Source organism: Primulina eburnea, chromosome 8, assembly GCF_022965805.1.
Source record: "Primulina eburnea isolate SZY01 chromosome 8, ASM2296580v1, whole genome shotgun sequence".
NCBI lineage: Eukaryota > Viridiplantae > Streptophyta > Magnoliopsida > Lamiales > Gesneriaceae > Primulina > Primulina eburnea.
In genome coordinates, this window is record NC_133108.1 from 2,034,632 (window position 1) to 2,050,152 (window position 15,521).

At 35.7% G+C, this 15,521-nt stretch overlaps 3 protein-coding genes across 3 annotated transcripts; 1 reads left to right on the plus strand and 2 right to left on the minus strand.

Moving 5' to 3' along the window:
- The first annotated feature begins 671 nt into the window (after window positions 1-671).
- Window positions 672-2,689, plus strand: LOC140838325 (protein ATAF2-like). The gene is made up of 3 exons (XM_073204542.1): window positions 672-953; window positions 1,385-1,659; window positions 1,783-2,689. The coding sequence occupies exons 1-3, from the start codon at window positions 785-787 to the stop codon at window positions 2,242-2,244; spliced, it is 906 nt and encodes a 301-aa protein (XP_073060643.1). The 5' UTR covers window positions 672-784; the 3' UTR covers window positions 2,245-2,689.
- A 250-nt stretch (window positions 2,690-2,939) lies between these two features.
- On the minus strand, window positions 2,940-4,016 carry LOC140838326 (protein DOG1-like 3). Its single transcript, XM_073204543.1, has one exon. It carries the CDS (start codon window positions 3,968-3,970, stop codon window positions 3,095-3,097), a length of 876 nt encoding a protein of 291 aa, XP_073060644.1. The 5' UTR covers window positions 3,971-4,016; the 3' UTR covers window positions 2,940-3,094.
- A 4,694-nt stretch (window positions 4,017-8,710) lies between these two features.
- On the minus strand, window positions 8,711-15,299 carry LOC140838327 (uncharacterized). The gene is made up of 10 exons (XM_073204544.1): window positions 14,711-15,299; window positions 14,325-14,445; window positions 13,995-14,080; window positions 13,202-13,583; window positions 12,899-12,999; window positions 12,511-12,577; window positions 10,877-11,104; window positions 9,687-10,145; window positions 9,408-9,480; window positions 8,711-9,046 (listed from the first exon to the last, which is right to left on the minus strand). The coding sequence occupies exons 1-10, from the start codon at window positions 15,124-15,126 to the stop codon at window positions 8,802-8,804; spliced, it is 2,178 nt and encodes a 725-aa protein (XP_073060645.1). The 5' UTR covers window positions 15,127-15,299; the 3' UTR covers window positions 8,711-8,801.
- Between the last annotated feature and the right edge of the window lie 222 nt (window positions 15,300-15,521).

Below are 15,521 nucleotides of genomic sequence, written 5' to 3' on the forward strand. Positions count from 1 at the left end.
GTTTCTTTTATATATATATAACTATAAAGAACAAGTTTTATTAAAAAAATATTAATTCACAATATAATGTGTATATATTGAGATGTGACACAAAAACAACTAATCTAGTTTGGGACGATAATGGAGCGAGACATGAATGAGTTTGTCATTCTCATCTTCATCCCTAAATTTCAGTCCGCTCGATCCTCGTTTTCTCCGAAATCACGGGATCAAATCCACATCCCGCCCTTATATTTGTTTCTAAAAAATTGATGTGGCATGAAAAATGAATATTAATAGATTTTTCGAACCAAAATATATTATTATCTATTATTATCAATGATAATGTATCAATATCAATAATAAAAATGATAATATTAGAGTAAGTCTCTCGTAAGACGGTGTCACGAATTTTTTATTTGTGAGACGAGTCAACCCTATCGATATTCGACACTACGAATCAAAATATAAAAAAACGCTTAATTTTTTTTCAAAAAATAAAAATAAAAGTTATAGTCCCCACACACACATAGAGAGACGCTCTCCACGTACATGCACAAGCGTACCAACACAACACATATCCAAAAATAAACAATGATGAAAATTATTTAAAATATAAATATAAAAATAAAAATTAGAACAAAAAGAAAAGAAAAGGACCCACGTGTTGCAAAATCAAGGCCGATTGCTTGTGTATATATATGAGGCAAAAGGTTCCCTTTTACTTAGTTTCAAAGAGAACTGTGACTCTAGCTCAGGAAATTCTACTCCACAAACAAATTCTCGATTCAAGGCTCAACTGTGAATGAAGGGTGGTGATCAGCAGTTGAGTTTGCCGGCAGGATTCAGGTTCCATCCGACGGACGAGGAGCTGGTGGTGCATTACCTCTGCCGCAAGTGTGCGGGTCAGCGGATTGCTGTTCCAATCATAGCTGAGATTGATCTCTACAAGTTTGATCCGTGGAAGCTACCTGGTAAGCTTTTGTTTCTGGGTTTTTTAGTAGTCTCTTGAGTTTCCCACTTTTCTGGAAATATCGGCGAGGAATTTTACAGACAAATTCGTCGGTGCGTTAGCAAGTGACCGGTTAAACAAGTGTAGTTTCTTCTTACTTTTTGATTGATTGGCGGTGTGGGTTCATGATTCCCCAGATCTCCATTTTTCAAATCGCCAAGTTTCCTCTGTTTTGAATACTCCTTGCTTGCCACACCCTTTTGGTGATTGGATGTAAACATTCATCGATTCTTTCGAAATGAATATGAGAATCTGTTTTTGAAGGTCAAATTTGTTGTCTGCTTGAAGAGGAACTGTGGAAAATGGCTTAATCCCCACCCCCACTCCAATTTATGTTTCTTATTTTTGAATTTTCTTTTACCTTATCCATTAATATCTTTGGATTGACAACAGAGATGGCACTATGTGGTGAAAAAGAGTGGTATTTCTTCTCTCCAAGAGACCGCAAGTACCCAAACGGTTCACGGCCAAACCGAGCTGCCGGTGCCGGCTACTGGAAGGCAACAGGAGCAGATAAACCTGTGGGGAAGCCAAAGACTCTGGGAATCAAGAAATCGCTGGTGTTTTATGCAGGAAAAGCTCCAAAAGGAGTCAAAACTAATTGGATCATGCACGAATACCGCCTAGCTAATGTAGATAGATCTGCTGGCAAAAGAAGCAATTCAAGGGTAATTGTTCTTGTACCTTGTGCTGAATTTTCAAGATTATTTGTTGCCTAATCTATGCAATCATGATCATGTCTTGTTACATTGGTCAAGTTTTGTGATTATTATTTTGATTTGATGTTGCAGCTCGATGATTGGGTATTATGTCGAATATACAACAAGAAGGGAACTCTCGAAAAGCATTATAATTTGGATGAAAAGGCACTCGAATTCTCAGATAACGAAGTCGCAGAAGAAAAACCAAACTGGAACGCGTTGGAATGTAAAAGAATGACGACACAGGCAGCATTAGTGCAGGCTCCCTATGCCACACGAAGGGGGAATGAGTCTAATGACCATATGCAGTTCGACACATCAGAATCGATGCTCAAGTTTCATACTGACTCGAGTAGCTCCGAGCACGTGTTGTCACCCGACTTTCTGATCGATCAAAAGGAGGTCCAGAGCGCAGCAAAGTGGAGTGAGTTTGAAAATTTCCTTGATTATCAGCTGAATTATATGGATGGATTTCAAGATTACGTTTCTGGCTCCCAAATACTGTATAACGATCAGATGTCTCTGTTTCAAGAAATGTCTGGTTATATGTAGAAGGCCGTTTAATTATGGGATCAAGAATGGTTTGATCCACACCAGTTTAGTATAAATCAAGGATAGGTAAGCAGCAGCCATGTACATCCTATAGTTGCACAGACACTCCAGAATCGTGATCTCTCTCCTTTTCACCCTAGTAAAAAATAGCAACATGGGACAGGTAGTAAAACTTTGGAACTAGATGCAGGTAGTAATGATTTATTCAATTGGTTAAACATGATGGATCCGTCAAGCGGCGGCTGCGGATAGCAGATTATGAAGACATATGAAATCAAAATGCTGTAGAGTCGATGACATAGGCAACATGTAGGATATCTCGTATGGTTAGAATATTGGCCTTTGTTGGATTTATTCTTTCTTTCTTTGTATTATATTGTTAAGAATGCAGCATTCATGCATCGGAGGAAGAGAATAAGATGTTGGGTTAGCAAATTCAGTGATAGATACACTCGCATAAATTTCTTGTTTATACTTTGAGACGACTCATTTCACCGTTGGATACTGGTCAAGGGCACTTCGAAGTAGAGGCGGATCAACGATTAAGTAGAGAAAAATTTAGTCGCCTCGGTTACCAGCGGTTGAATCGAAACGAAATGGGTAATAACTTGGGAACTTTCGTAACTGCGAAGGCAGATGAACAACATGCCAATTGCCAATACAGACAACAAACTCGCGAAGCAAACTACGCAGTCTTAACTGAACATCCTTAGATTCTAGTTGAACAACCAAGAAACGTCATGAAATCCGCTTAACAAACTACCAGAGATTTTACACCCATAGTAGTTGACCATAAAGGAAAATAAGCACATAATTGTATTAGATGATAATACTGTTAGTTCTTACCCATCTAAGTGTTTCTGGGCTCCCCTCCAACCTCCGCGGCTTCGCGGTTCCTTTCATCCCTTTTCTTCCCCCATTCGTGGAATCTCAGGTGCAGCTCCGCAGCAGCAACCAAGAAATGCACACTCTGTATCGGGCTTAGAATCTGAAGCACCTGTTTCAGTGTCTTGAGTCTCAAATCATCGGCTTTCTGTAGAATCTCCACCAACGCTTCTTTCTTAGGATCCAGCGCCGCATCCACCCGGGCGTCCTCCGCCTCCTCCCCTCCCCTCATGAGCTCCGTCGCAGCATGCGATAACTCCACCATACTCGAATCAGCCACACTCTCCTGCCTCTTCGCCAGCTTCTCCGTCAAATCCTTCTCAGCCCTTACAGTCCTTTTTTGCGATTCATTAACTTTATCAAGCTGGTCCGAAGAAAGGTCACCCAAATCACCTGTACTCAGTCCTTGTATGAGCTCCATAAGTTTCGCCTCGACCTGCTGCCCAGACTTGGAATACAGCAAGTGAAAAGCCATACTCGGCCGCCAACCGCCGATCCAGAGGAAAGCATCTTCGAGACTACTCCTCCATGAAGGATTGAACATGGAGAGAATATCAGCCTTGGCCCAATTCGATTTGGCTCCATAATACTGCTCGTAGTGTTGGATTACTCGTTCTATTAGAGGACGCAAGATTTTTGCATCCAATTCTTCTTGAGTTACCGCGCGACCATTTTGCCCGTTCTCCAGCTGCTCCTCGTTCTCTTTGGAGGCAGAAACCAGCGTCTCAAGATGCTGGTTTTGCTCGGTCAGCCATTGCTCGAAGAAATGAGCGAAGGAGACATGGCCATGGGCGCCATTTCTGGGCCGGACTTGCGCCATGCGATTATGTGTCACTGTCATCCAAGGGCGTAAGAAATGGCTCTGCACTAAATACAACACATATTATATTTCCATATTAACATTTAATATGTTTGCATTGATAAAATATGAGTTTTTTTTTAAAAAAAAATAAACTATAATAAAATAAAAACTTAAAAATTTTATAATTTATATCAACATGATTATTTTATAAAATAAAACAATAGAAAATATATGGGATCTAGAAGAGATTGAGATTTGAAATATTAAGATAAATAATTCATGTTAAGAAAATATTATATAATTTGAAGATAGAGCTAATTAGTTAAGACTATACATAATATCATACTATTGTGGTTACATCAATTATAAAGAATTATAATATAAGTCCACTTGAATAATATGTTGATTCACCATTTTATACACTTGAATTCCATCCATATGATTTCGGAACCAAATGATATAAGACATTGTGATTGTTGAAATAATTGTTTTTAACAACACAAAACTATCGTGGGAATGTCTCATTGAATAAATTTGTGAAATAGATCGTCTCACGAAAATAAATTTCTGAGTGTTCGTATAAAAGACCACGCTTTTAACAAAATTAAATGACTACTTGTCACGTATTAGCTAGCCTTTTGAAAAGTATAAATCTAAGAAAATAATATCTACCACTAGTTAATTTTTAAACATTCTTTGTGTTGTTAAAATTTATTACATAATCCAATGGAGACCAAGAATTATATGTAAATACTAATAATAAAATAATAGAATTTTTTAAAGTGGTTTGTGACTGATAACCAACAAAGTTTAAAGATGCGTGGAAAATTGTAGCCCATTGGTCGTCTGTTTTCGTTTTTTTGTGAGATCTACAATGCACTGAGTTGTATTTCGTTTGTTGCGTATCTTTATCTGGAATGTGAAGCGTCGGACACTTTCAATCCATGGAAGCACGATTATCGGCATATTTTATTTTTATTACTCACGACTTCAAGACAAAGATGTATGTATGTATGCATGCAACATCGGAGTTCGTCTTACCTTTATAATATTATTTTTAGGTAAAAACTTGTATGAGACGGTCTCATGGATCGTATTTTGTGAGACATATATCTTATTTGGGTCATCCATGAAAAAATATTATTTTTTATGCTAAGAGTATTACTTTGTATTATGAATATCGGTAGAGTTGACATGTCTCACAGATAAAAATTCGTGAGACCGTCTCAGAAAAGACTTACTCTTATTTTTATCATAAAAATTCTTGTGAAACGGTCTTACGCGTCAATTTTATGAGACATATGTTTATTTGAGTCGCTCATGAAAAATATTACTTGTCATAGGTGAATCAATAGGAGATCTGTCTTACAAATTTGACTCGTTAGTTCGTCTCACAAAATTTTTTATATATTTTTTATTGCAAATATATGCATGGTTGATATATCTCATTTAATGCAACTTTAGGTTTATACCGGAAGGTTAATTACATAATTTGGACTATACATATATATATATATATACATATATATATATCAAATTTTAATAAAATATTATTATTTAGTGGGACGCTTATTTTATTTTATCATGGCGTGGGATAAAGAAAAGAAGGAAACGCAGATATTTTAAAGTATTTTGCAAGTGGTCGATTTGTTGCACAAATTTATTTAATTATATTAAATATTCAATTAATCAAGAACTATTAAACTGATTTTAAGGTTATATCTTTAAATTTTCCGTTTTGTTAATATTTAACTTAATTTTTTTATTTTTGAAGAATAAAAACTAAACTAAAACTTGTATGAGACGGTCTCACATGTCGTATTTTGTGAGACGGATCTCTTATTAGGTCATTCATGAAAAAATATTATTTTTTATACTAAGAGTATTACTTTTTATTGTAAATATCGATATGGTTGACATGTCTCACAGATAAAAATTTGTAAAACTGTCTTACAAAAATCTATTCTATTCACAAACTTAATCTAAAAATAGCGTGGAAATTTGTACCATCTTAGTGGTCTATTTTTGTTTTGTTGTTTCACACATTGCAAGAAGATAAGAGAATCAAGAAACAATAAAATAGTGCTACTCTCTCCCGAATATATATATATATATATATATATATATATATATATATATATATATATATATATATATATATATATATATATATATATATATATAATATTTTTATCGATTGTAAGCGTATAAATATACTATATATATATATATATATATATATAATATTTTTATCGATTATAAGCGTATAAATATACTATATATATATATATATATATATATAATATTTTTATCGATTATAAGCGTATAAATATACTATATATATATATATATATATATATATATATATATATATATATATTCTAAGCGTATAAATATACTATATTATTAAATTTGAGTATCTTAGAATGACAATCTACACCAAAATATTTAATTACATAATTATTTTTCTTATCCTAAAATTTTCTCAAATAACTCCATATTTTACATAGAAAAAATCTAAAAAAAAAATTCTCTTCTAAATCGCACAATTCTTCTAAATTGAAAATAATTTAGTGTTAACTCTTAAGTATTATTTGATCAAACTTAAAATAATAATAAGAGATATAACACATATGCATCTTTTATTAATAAATATTAAGTTTCGAAATGTCTTTTTCGATTTTCATTCGAGTGGATGAAAACAAAAAAGAGGATGTCAAATAAATTTATATTTAAAGCCGTACCATTTGACATTCAAGTAGACCGTAGACTACTTAAAAATAAATGCATCATATTTTATTTTGGAGAAATCAAACACAATATTTTGTTGTTTTCGCCATAAATATTATTATATTTCTCAGAAAAATATTTGGAGAAATCCCTCAAGAAAAACCACCCATGGATGTTACCAGGTTGGGCATGTCCCGAACCGGATAAGACCGGTTCTAAATTGTGGTTCAATGGATATCCTAAACAACCAATAACTCAAATATCTTTCGAAATATGTCAATTAATAGATAGAACTTTGGAAGAAATCTCTCATGGACCATGATACAAGAGCTTCGAATGTCAATGGCAAGTGACTCGAGCTTCTGCTTTCCTTATGTTGGCGCTCTCAAGTTCCGCCAAAACTAACCTCTTTGCTTGATTTGAATAGATTAACTGGTTTCGAACTTGTAACACATCTTCCTTTGCTTCATGTAAAAGCTTTTTGTTGAGTTCTTAAGCTTTTCTTTCAAACCCGCAACTTCTTTATGTACATCTCTCGTCTCTTGATTAGCGCCAGTCAGCTGAGCACCCATGTCCACTAGCTTCGCCTCCATCTGCTCGAGTTGATCTTCTGATTTCTTAAGATGAATCTGGCACTCGGTCAGAGACATCTCAAGATTTATTTTCTCTGAACCCATTTTCTAAAATTTCTCTTCCGGTTCAGCGGTCCAATTAATCATAGCTCCAAGTTCACTTTTCACATGATACCGTGCCAGGGGGTTTGCCAACACTCTGTGTCTCCGGGAATGCTACTATACTCTCCATCTCAAGAAAATCATTCATGAGATCAAATCTCAAACGCAGGATTCATCAGACTTCTTTCTTAAGACTTTCTCCGCCATAACCAATTTCTTCCATCTGACAAACACACCAACTTTACACTCTTGTATGACAAACTTCCCTTCAATTTCAACCTCTATTTTGCCACCACAAGTCAAAACCAGTTCCATGTCTACATTGGACACCATTCAGTCCGAGGTTCACAAAAGTTTCATCTATGAACCTAACTCAGCGTTCTTCAATTTCTCCCCTTGAGACACCTTAAGAAAGTGCATGCCAGAAATCAAGAAAAAGAAAACATAAACCATCAGTTTAAATCGACTGACTAATCCGAATATGAATCAAGCCAATCAGGAACTCTGATCAGCTCAGGATATCTAGAATATTAATAAAAGAAATAATTTTTTTTTTCTCAATAACTATAAGATAATAAAGGCCGGATAAAAATTCCAGCAGGAAATCAATCTTTTCTTAGAAATGACGCCTCAACCAACGTACCGCAACAAAAATCTGGAATGATTTTACCACTCAGGTTTTAAATCACATGATTTGAGATGCAAACCATTTTTTGACAATAAATCCATCTATGATGTGCAACTTTCAATTCCCCACCGCTATCATCACACACACACACACACACTCTTACGGACAGAAAATGATGGAGACGAACAGTCACTTGGTGGCACTGCATCAATAAATATCTTCAAATAAGACCGAGAAATAAGGTTGACCCACACCAAATGGTGTACTTTAAATAAATAAAAAAAATCACTGAAGAAAATACCACAAATGAATTAATGCAAGTAAGCAAAACAGAGCATCATCCCACCTGTAAAGGGCCTTTCTTGGCTCATTTGCACGCAAAATCAAACACAAGGATGCATATAATTTCGTAAATCTAACATGATAACTCAAGATTTAGAAACATCTTTGAGGAAACGTGGAGCTCAAAGACCGCAAACCACAGGAACAGAAGCAAGTAGAATGTTCGGGTTATATATGAGTTCAAATGGTGCATAAAACAAAAGCATTCAATAATTTCATGGGTCAGATTCTTTCGTATATTCACCGAACTTGGGTCGAATGATAACAATTCTATTTTCATTCAAATCATTAATGCTTGTTTTATTATAAAATGTTTTCTAGTCAAATATTTGGATCCGATAAATCCATTTTATCTGAATGTGACGATGAAAGATATATAATATATTTTTTTATTAATGAATCGAGTTAGAACAATCTAGAGGCAAAATCATGTTATATGTATAAACCTCTCCATCTCAAAAAATCATGTTTTACATATAAACTATGTTTCACATTCTTATTCGACCCAATTTAAATCAAAATCCTTCAGTTTCATCAGCCACTTTTGTGTGTCTTGGGAAACAAAGGTTTTAGATGGTATCTTCTCCAGGCCATTTATGTTATAAGATCCAAGAAATTCGGTCTTCTTTTCTTTGGAAAGAGCAGCTTGTCTGTTCGGGTGCCTCACTTTGAGTGACAGAAGGCGGGATACTTCATGAAGCCCTCCCCATTTTTCCAGAGCACGAGCAATGTCATATCGTCCTTCAAGAAACAAAGTCAGAGAACCATATTTCTCAGATTTAGCAAGGTTAAAAGCTCAAATACAGTGTTCTTTTTATGTATTTAGCTTAGCCATGCATATAAGAACCGATTTAAGATTCAAGAATAATTATCAGGATATTAAGAATCAAGATTAATCAGAGGTATGATATTTATTGACGTTTCTGCATGAATTGCGCAGACAACTACACATGTTAAATGAAGCTATCTCATGATCATATTGATTCTTCAAATTGTGATCACTCATTTCCTAGGATTAAGAAGCAAGATGAGCATTGGTACAGTACAGTGTTAAATTGTAAAATAGTAGTCTTGATAATAAAAGAGGTGATGTTTTCAATACCTGCACGTTCAAAGGATTTTCTGCTGGGCATGAATGACAGATCCATACCCCAGTTTTTTTGGAACCGATTTATCTGTGATATAAATGAACAGTTATAACCACAATCGTCCAAACTTTTTTGCATGCATCTTTTCAAGGCATATATGCAACAGGAATTGACTTTAAAATACTCGGTAAGCATAAAACATTATCCCACTTTTAAGAATGTTTTTCAGAAGCATAAAAAACATCAAGGATATGATAGAAAGGGTAAAGCAAAACACATAATTAATCACTCACCTCTTCTTCCAAATTTTCAAGATCGTCCCAGTACCCTTTTGGTTTCCGGTGTTTATAGGCAAGGGACAAGTTCATCAATGAAGCAATTTTTCTAAAACCCCCCATGCGTGTAATTGCCTTCTCGATGTCAACACGACCTTGCCTCCGTAGTTGCTTTCTCAAGGGCATAAATCCTTCCTGCCCATGTTCAGAAATGAATTTCAAGAGCTCAGATTTAAGAACTTCAGCATCTGTCTGCAAGCCAAGAATCTTAGATCTTTGTCTCGATGAACTTGCACTGCTGCAATCAGAAATCTTGGCAGGAGTAGCATCAATATCCGAGCTTTCGTTACTTGGTGAAGTAATCTGTTCCTCTATTTTACCGTCACGGTTGGGTCTCTCTTGTTCATGTCTGATCTCCTGTTTCTCTACATAATTTCTGATGGCACACAAATTTGAAGGAAGATCTTCATAAATGACCTACATCATTTGAAATTACTATAAAGATGATTCTTCTCGTATTGGTCAGCCTTCCTGAGAACAAGACTGGAGGATTTACGAATTTTTTTCTCTGTTTCGGATATGTTCAAATTAGTAGTGCAAAAAATCTTACATAAGTATGTTCTGCGGCAGTGGCAGCAGCACTGGTGGCAGGGGTGGAGGTACAGGAAGTGGAAGCACCGGTGGTTGGGGTAGTGGTGGTGGTAGTGAAACCGCTGATGGTGGTGGTGGAAATGTCAGTGGCTGGGGAGTCAGCGGTACTGAGAAAGAAGGTGGAGGTGGGTGGGGGCAGGGAAGTGATGCAGCAGGTAATTCAGGATGGGCAGTAACACGAAGAGCTCAGAAGCTGGTAAAGGAGGGTGGTGCTTTGATTTTCCTACTTTATTACCTCAATTAGCATTCTATTTCATCATTTTAAAAAAAAGTATGTTCTGCAGATTATACCAGCATAAAAAACACAACACTTGCATGAAGCTTCATATTTTTACACATAAAGCAATGTAAATGAAAAGGCATGGCGTTGGCCAGAGGATTTTAGATGACCATTCTAAGCAATCAGATAAACATTTATGATACAGTAATCCTTCTTGGCATGTTGGTCATGAAGAGTTCAAAATTTGAAACATGTAGTGATTTTTCCACAACAGTACTGCATTAAAGATGCAGTTTCGCATTAACGAGAATGCTAAACAGAAGCAATAGATACAAACCTCTTCCATGATAGCTTCAGAGAGAAATGAGTTTTTATGCATTTTTGACTCTACTAAATACTTTAGCAGAGTGTGGTGACTTCCTAATTTCTCCAAAATCCATTTCCCCCGAAATGCATTAAAGTCTCCTTCAACCTGCTCAAAGCTGATTTCTTGCTCAAGATGTTCACACAAATCAAGAACAGCACGTGCATGGAGAACCATGTAAAGCAAACCCTTGCATCCTTCCTGAGCCATAAAACATATGTTTCTTGAAATCTCAAAACATACATTTATAGAAAACAACATTGACTAGGCTGTTTACATGTGAGATACAAAATGAAGGGGAAGATGAGAGCCAAACTAATTAATAACAATAAATGGAGATAAAAATAAAAATAAATCAATCTTGAGAAAACTAGGATCCCTTCTCAGAAGACTTGATATCAGATCTCCCAAAAAATTTAAAGCGCACAGCCAAAATTGGAACTTTCTGGCACTTAATTTAATCATGGAAGACAGAGTACTCCAAGCAAGCTTCAGAAATATCTAGGCTTACATAAAACTGAGATATCCTTCAAAGTGCACATGAATATTCCTAATGCACAAATCAATCTCTTAGAACTCAAATATCAATAAGAATTATCAGTATCGTTTTCACGTTTTCATTGCTCTTCATGTATCAGATGTCATGAATTCTTGAATTTGAAAAACAGTAAGCCAATCACAATTTACGGTTTAGAGATTCTAAAGAGATGGATCCTCCTTGGTCGTTGCATGAAATAAAAGGATTTCTAGCCAGGAAACAGCACCACTGTAAGAATCGTGAGCCTCACAATTCAGTCAAAGCAGCCAATCACCCCATAGCCACTACACTCCTCAGAAACTATTTTACTTGGCCATGCATTTTCTTCACGGACAAAGTGATGGTTGTGTTCCTAAACTATTGCCTTAAGGCTAACGGATACTATAGGAACTTATAGATACCACAGCAGTACCAAGAAATGATATTATACTCTACAAACAAGGATTATGGAAGATCATACTAGTTTTAATTAGATATTTGACAGCCAGGGGTGAATCCAACAGAGATCAAATGAGATATTTGGTAATTTCACGTAAATTTTTAAAGATTCAAATTTCCTCCCCCAAAACCATTTGAGCAGTCCAACTCTCGCATTTTTCTCAAAAGAAAAAGTGTGCGTTTGAATGATATCTGTAAAGCTCGAGAGGTATCCTGCTTAACAAAAATTTCTCATTGGAGTACAAAATCATTTAAGAGCTTACTTATTGACACACATGTGTGAGTTAAAATGACACGTCCACTAGCATCAAGTAGTATAATTTTATGAATGAGTTTCATTCATTCATTAACATGTCAAGCATCTGATATTCCACCATTTTTACATAAGATTGATAGGTTCTTAAGATGCCCACATAAAGAGCCGAAAACTCCTTTGCTCGATATATAGAAGTCTAGCGTATCAAGAAGCTTCAAATATATCGTTTTTTGAAAAAATAAGAAATTTCTTTTCAGCGCCCTTCCCACACATCAACTTTCTCAATGCTTTTGTCAGCCCCTGAATAATTAAAGTAGGTCTATTTTTTCCAGTGAAGTATCACTATAATCTCGTATACAACAAGGTAAATTGTACCTGGAGAATGCGGACTTTATTGTTTTCTCGAGATAAAACCTTGCTGATAGCTAGATTTGGAACTATCCTGTGGTAGTTTCAGGAGCAAATAAGATAATAGAACTTCAGTACAAACACATAGCTCCAAACTGATTAATTTCTCACATAACCATAATATGAGCGGCAAACCAAATAACAGGTAACGGAAAATTTAATAACAATCAGTAGAGTCACGGATTTGCAAAGTCAAAACAATAAACTTTCAGACAGTCCTTAAATTGGAATGCTGTACAGTAGTAATTAGAAGAAATTCCATCATTTATGGTAATTGATGTGAGACTTTTTGGTGAAGTTTAGAATATACAGGCTTTCAGTCAAGTTGCAGAAAATAATTTCCTCAAGGGCTTACTCAGGAAGACTTTCGTAAGCTGTGAGAACATTCCATACTTCACGAACTGGAGCTTTTACAGTTATGCAGGCAAGGACACACCTATGAACACCTCCATCTTCCTTCATTAAAAAATGAATCCGTTAAAAAGATTAACAAAAGGTTAACCAAATAACTAAATGGTAAAGCTATTGTTATTAAAAGACAATATATCTCGGGTTCGAGTCACGCATGTGTTAGCCTGAACTTTTCTATTTAAAAATTTACAATCAAGAATAATTTTACTAATGATGGTGAGTGAACGGTTACAGCACTCGTCAATACCAGTAAGCCATCAAATCTACGGAGGTGAACCTCGTCCACCATGCATGGTCTGTCAATCGGACAAGACTTCCCAAAGATTCCCCAGTTAGCGTTTAATTCACCAGTTGAAGGGAATAACGGACCAAAGGAAGCTTTTACAGCTTTCTTCACAATGACTGCATCATCACTGCTTCCAAGAGCAAGAGAATGCAAAGAAGACTCGTTCATGGGATTATGAAAGAGAACTGTATTCTGATTTCCTTCAAAATCACTTTCTGATCGGCGTGCTATGGCTCGAAGATTTGTAGGAAGATCAGATCTAATAATCCTCTCCAGAAATATTGCAGGGAAATTGAACCTTGGTATGACTTCCACTTCATAACTTAAAGTTGTGGTCGGAGACCTGTATAACACAAGGATGGAAACAAAAAAATATAGAAAGAAGAAATGAAAAGTGTAACCGAATGTAAAGGAAATTATTTACTTCCAGCTCAATCATTCTATATTTTACCGGTAATTAAAGGAACAGAATGATAATTTAATGTGTTGAGCGAATGATATTGTTCTCTATGATCAAACGCTTAATGATAAATATTCAAGGAACAGATGGATGACAAGTGTATTCATGCTTATGGAAATATAACTGCGAAGTTTTCCAGAAGTAGAAAAGGATGAGAAAAATGACTAGCTTGCCTACAATATCAAGTTCTCCAACTTTTACTCGCACGACAATAGAAAATTTTCTTGAAAAACGTTTCATTTTAACATGCAACAGATAAGATACAAATGAGAATGAGAAGAAAAATAATCCTACCCATTTTGAGACTTAACAGACCATTTGCCTTCAAATTTCTTGAAATCTCCATCCACCATAGAAAAGTGAAGTTGGCGGTCATTTTCCTGAATTAAAGAACAAAATGAAAGAGAGGCACACATGATTCCTTAGAGTGAAAATCATACATAAAACTGTACAGCTACAGCCTACATGTCTACCTAATACATTCATACAGATTTGTAGGCTTCGATCAATGGAATCACCTTTCCATTTTCCAAACCTTCTTCAGTGTAATGTTTACTTCTGAATATACTTACATATAACTGGTAGATTCATATTCACTTTACATTAAAAATCAAACGTACATACAGAGTTGGGAAATTCTTGAAGATCCAACACAACACGAGCTTCTATGTGCCAATACAATGCCCTTTGCAAGCCTCTTTGCTCCAACCATATCCGTCCCGGATGTGGGCAAGGGATTCTCCCACTGACATGAATTTATAGCGAAACGCATTCAAACAACAACATTAATCAACTAGACTAAGACAGATTCTATCTCATAATTAACAAAAAATTGCAACTACTAAAAGTACAATCACATCCAATAACTTGTAGATCACGCTCCAAAATTATTGAACGCCGACCAATGTAACCCGGGACTGATCCAGATTGCTACCTTGCATTCAAACAATCAAGACCGGCAGTTCATTTCATGAAACAAAAATCAAAACATTATCCGCGGATTGATTTACCTGCTAACTAGATTTGGTATGAAATCAGCAAGCCTTTCATAATCAGTGAGAGCATTCCAAACTGACCCAACATCGGCATTAACTGATATCTCAGCTTTTATTCTGCGTTCCCTCCATGATATGACTTCCACTTCACACTGCACGGATCTTTCTCCTAAAGTGACCTCTTCCTCTCCAACTTTCACTTCATCTTCTTCCTTTTTCTTGTTCTGTACAAAATTATTCTCATTTTGATACCGGATAATCTCGGCGTTCCATTCTGGCGTCCCGGCACTAGCAAAGGAAGACAAGGCTATGCATGTGTGTAGAAAAGGCTTGTCTTTGTAGAGAACCAGAGATTGTTTGTGGGCTCTTTTGAAAGTGAAGTAAAAACTCTGCGTTGGGATACAATGCCAAGCTTTACATCGGCCGATCATGGAGAAGGAGTGTGTTGTAAGCGTGGGAGAGACAAGAATCTTTGTTCGTTTACATTGAACAATGGAGGTTTATTTCTTGACCATGAATTCTTGGAGGTTATGTGAAAGAAGAACGAATGGCTGAAATTGAATGGACGCGACCTTTGTCGCTGCTTGGGAAATTTTCGGCCCCTCGCATTTTATCCGCACCAGATTTTTTATGATAAAAATGATTGATAGATAGAGATATACACACCACTGAAATTTGGTATAAATATTTGATTTTTCTTATCTTAGCATAAGAGTAGAAGGAATCGAGCTCGAGTCGGATACGAATATTTGATTTTTTCTTATCCTAGTATAAGAGTGGAAGGAATCGAACTCGAGTCGGATACAAAGAATGTTCGATGGACATG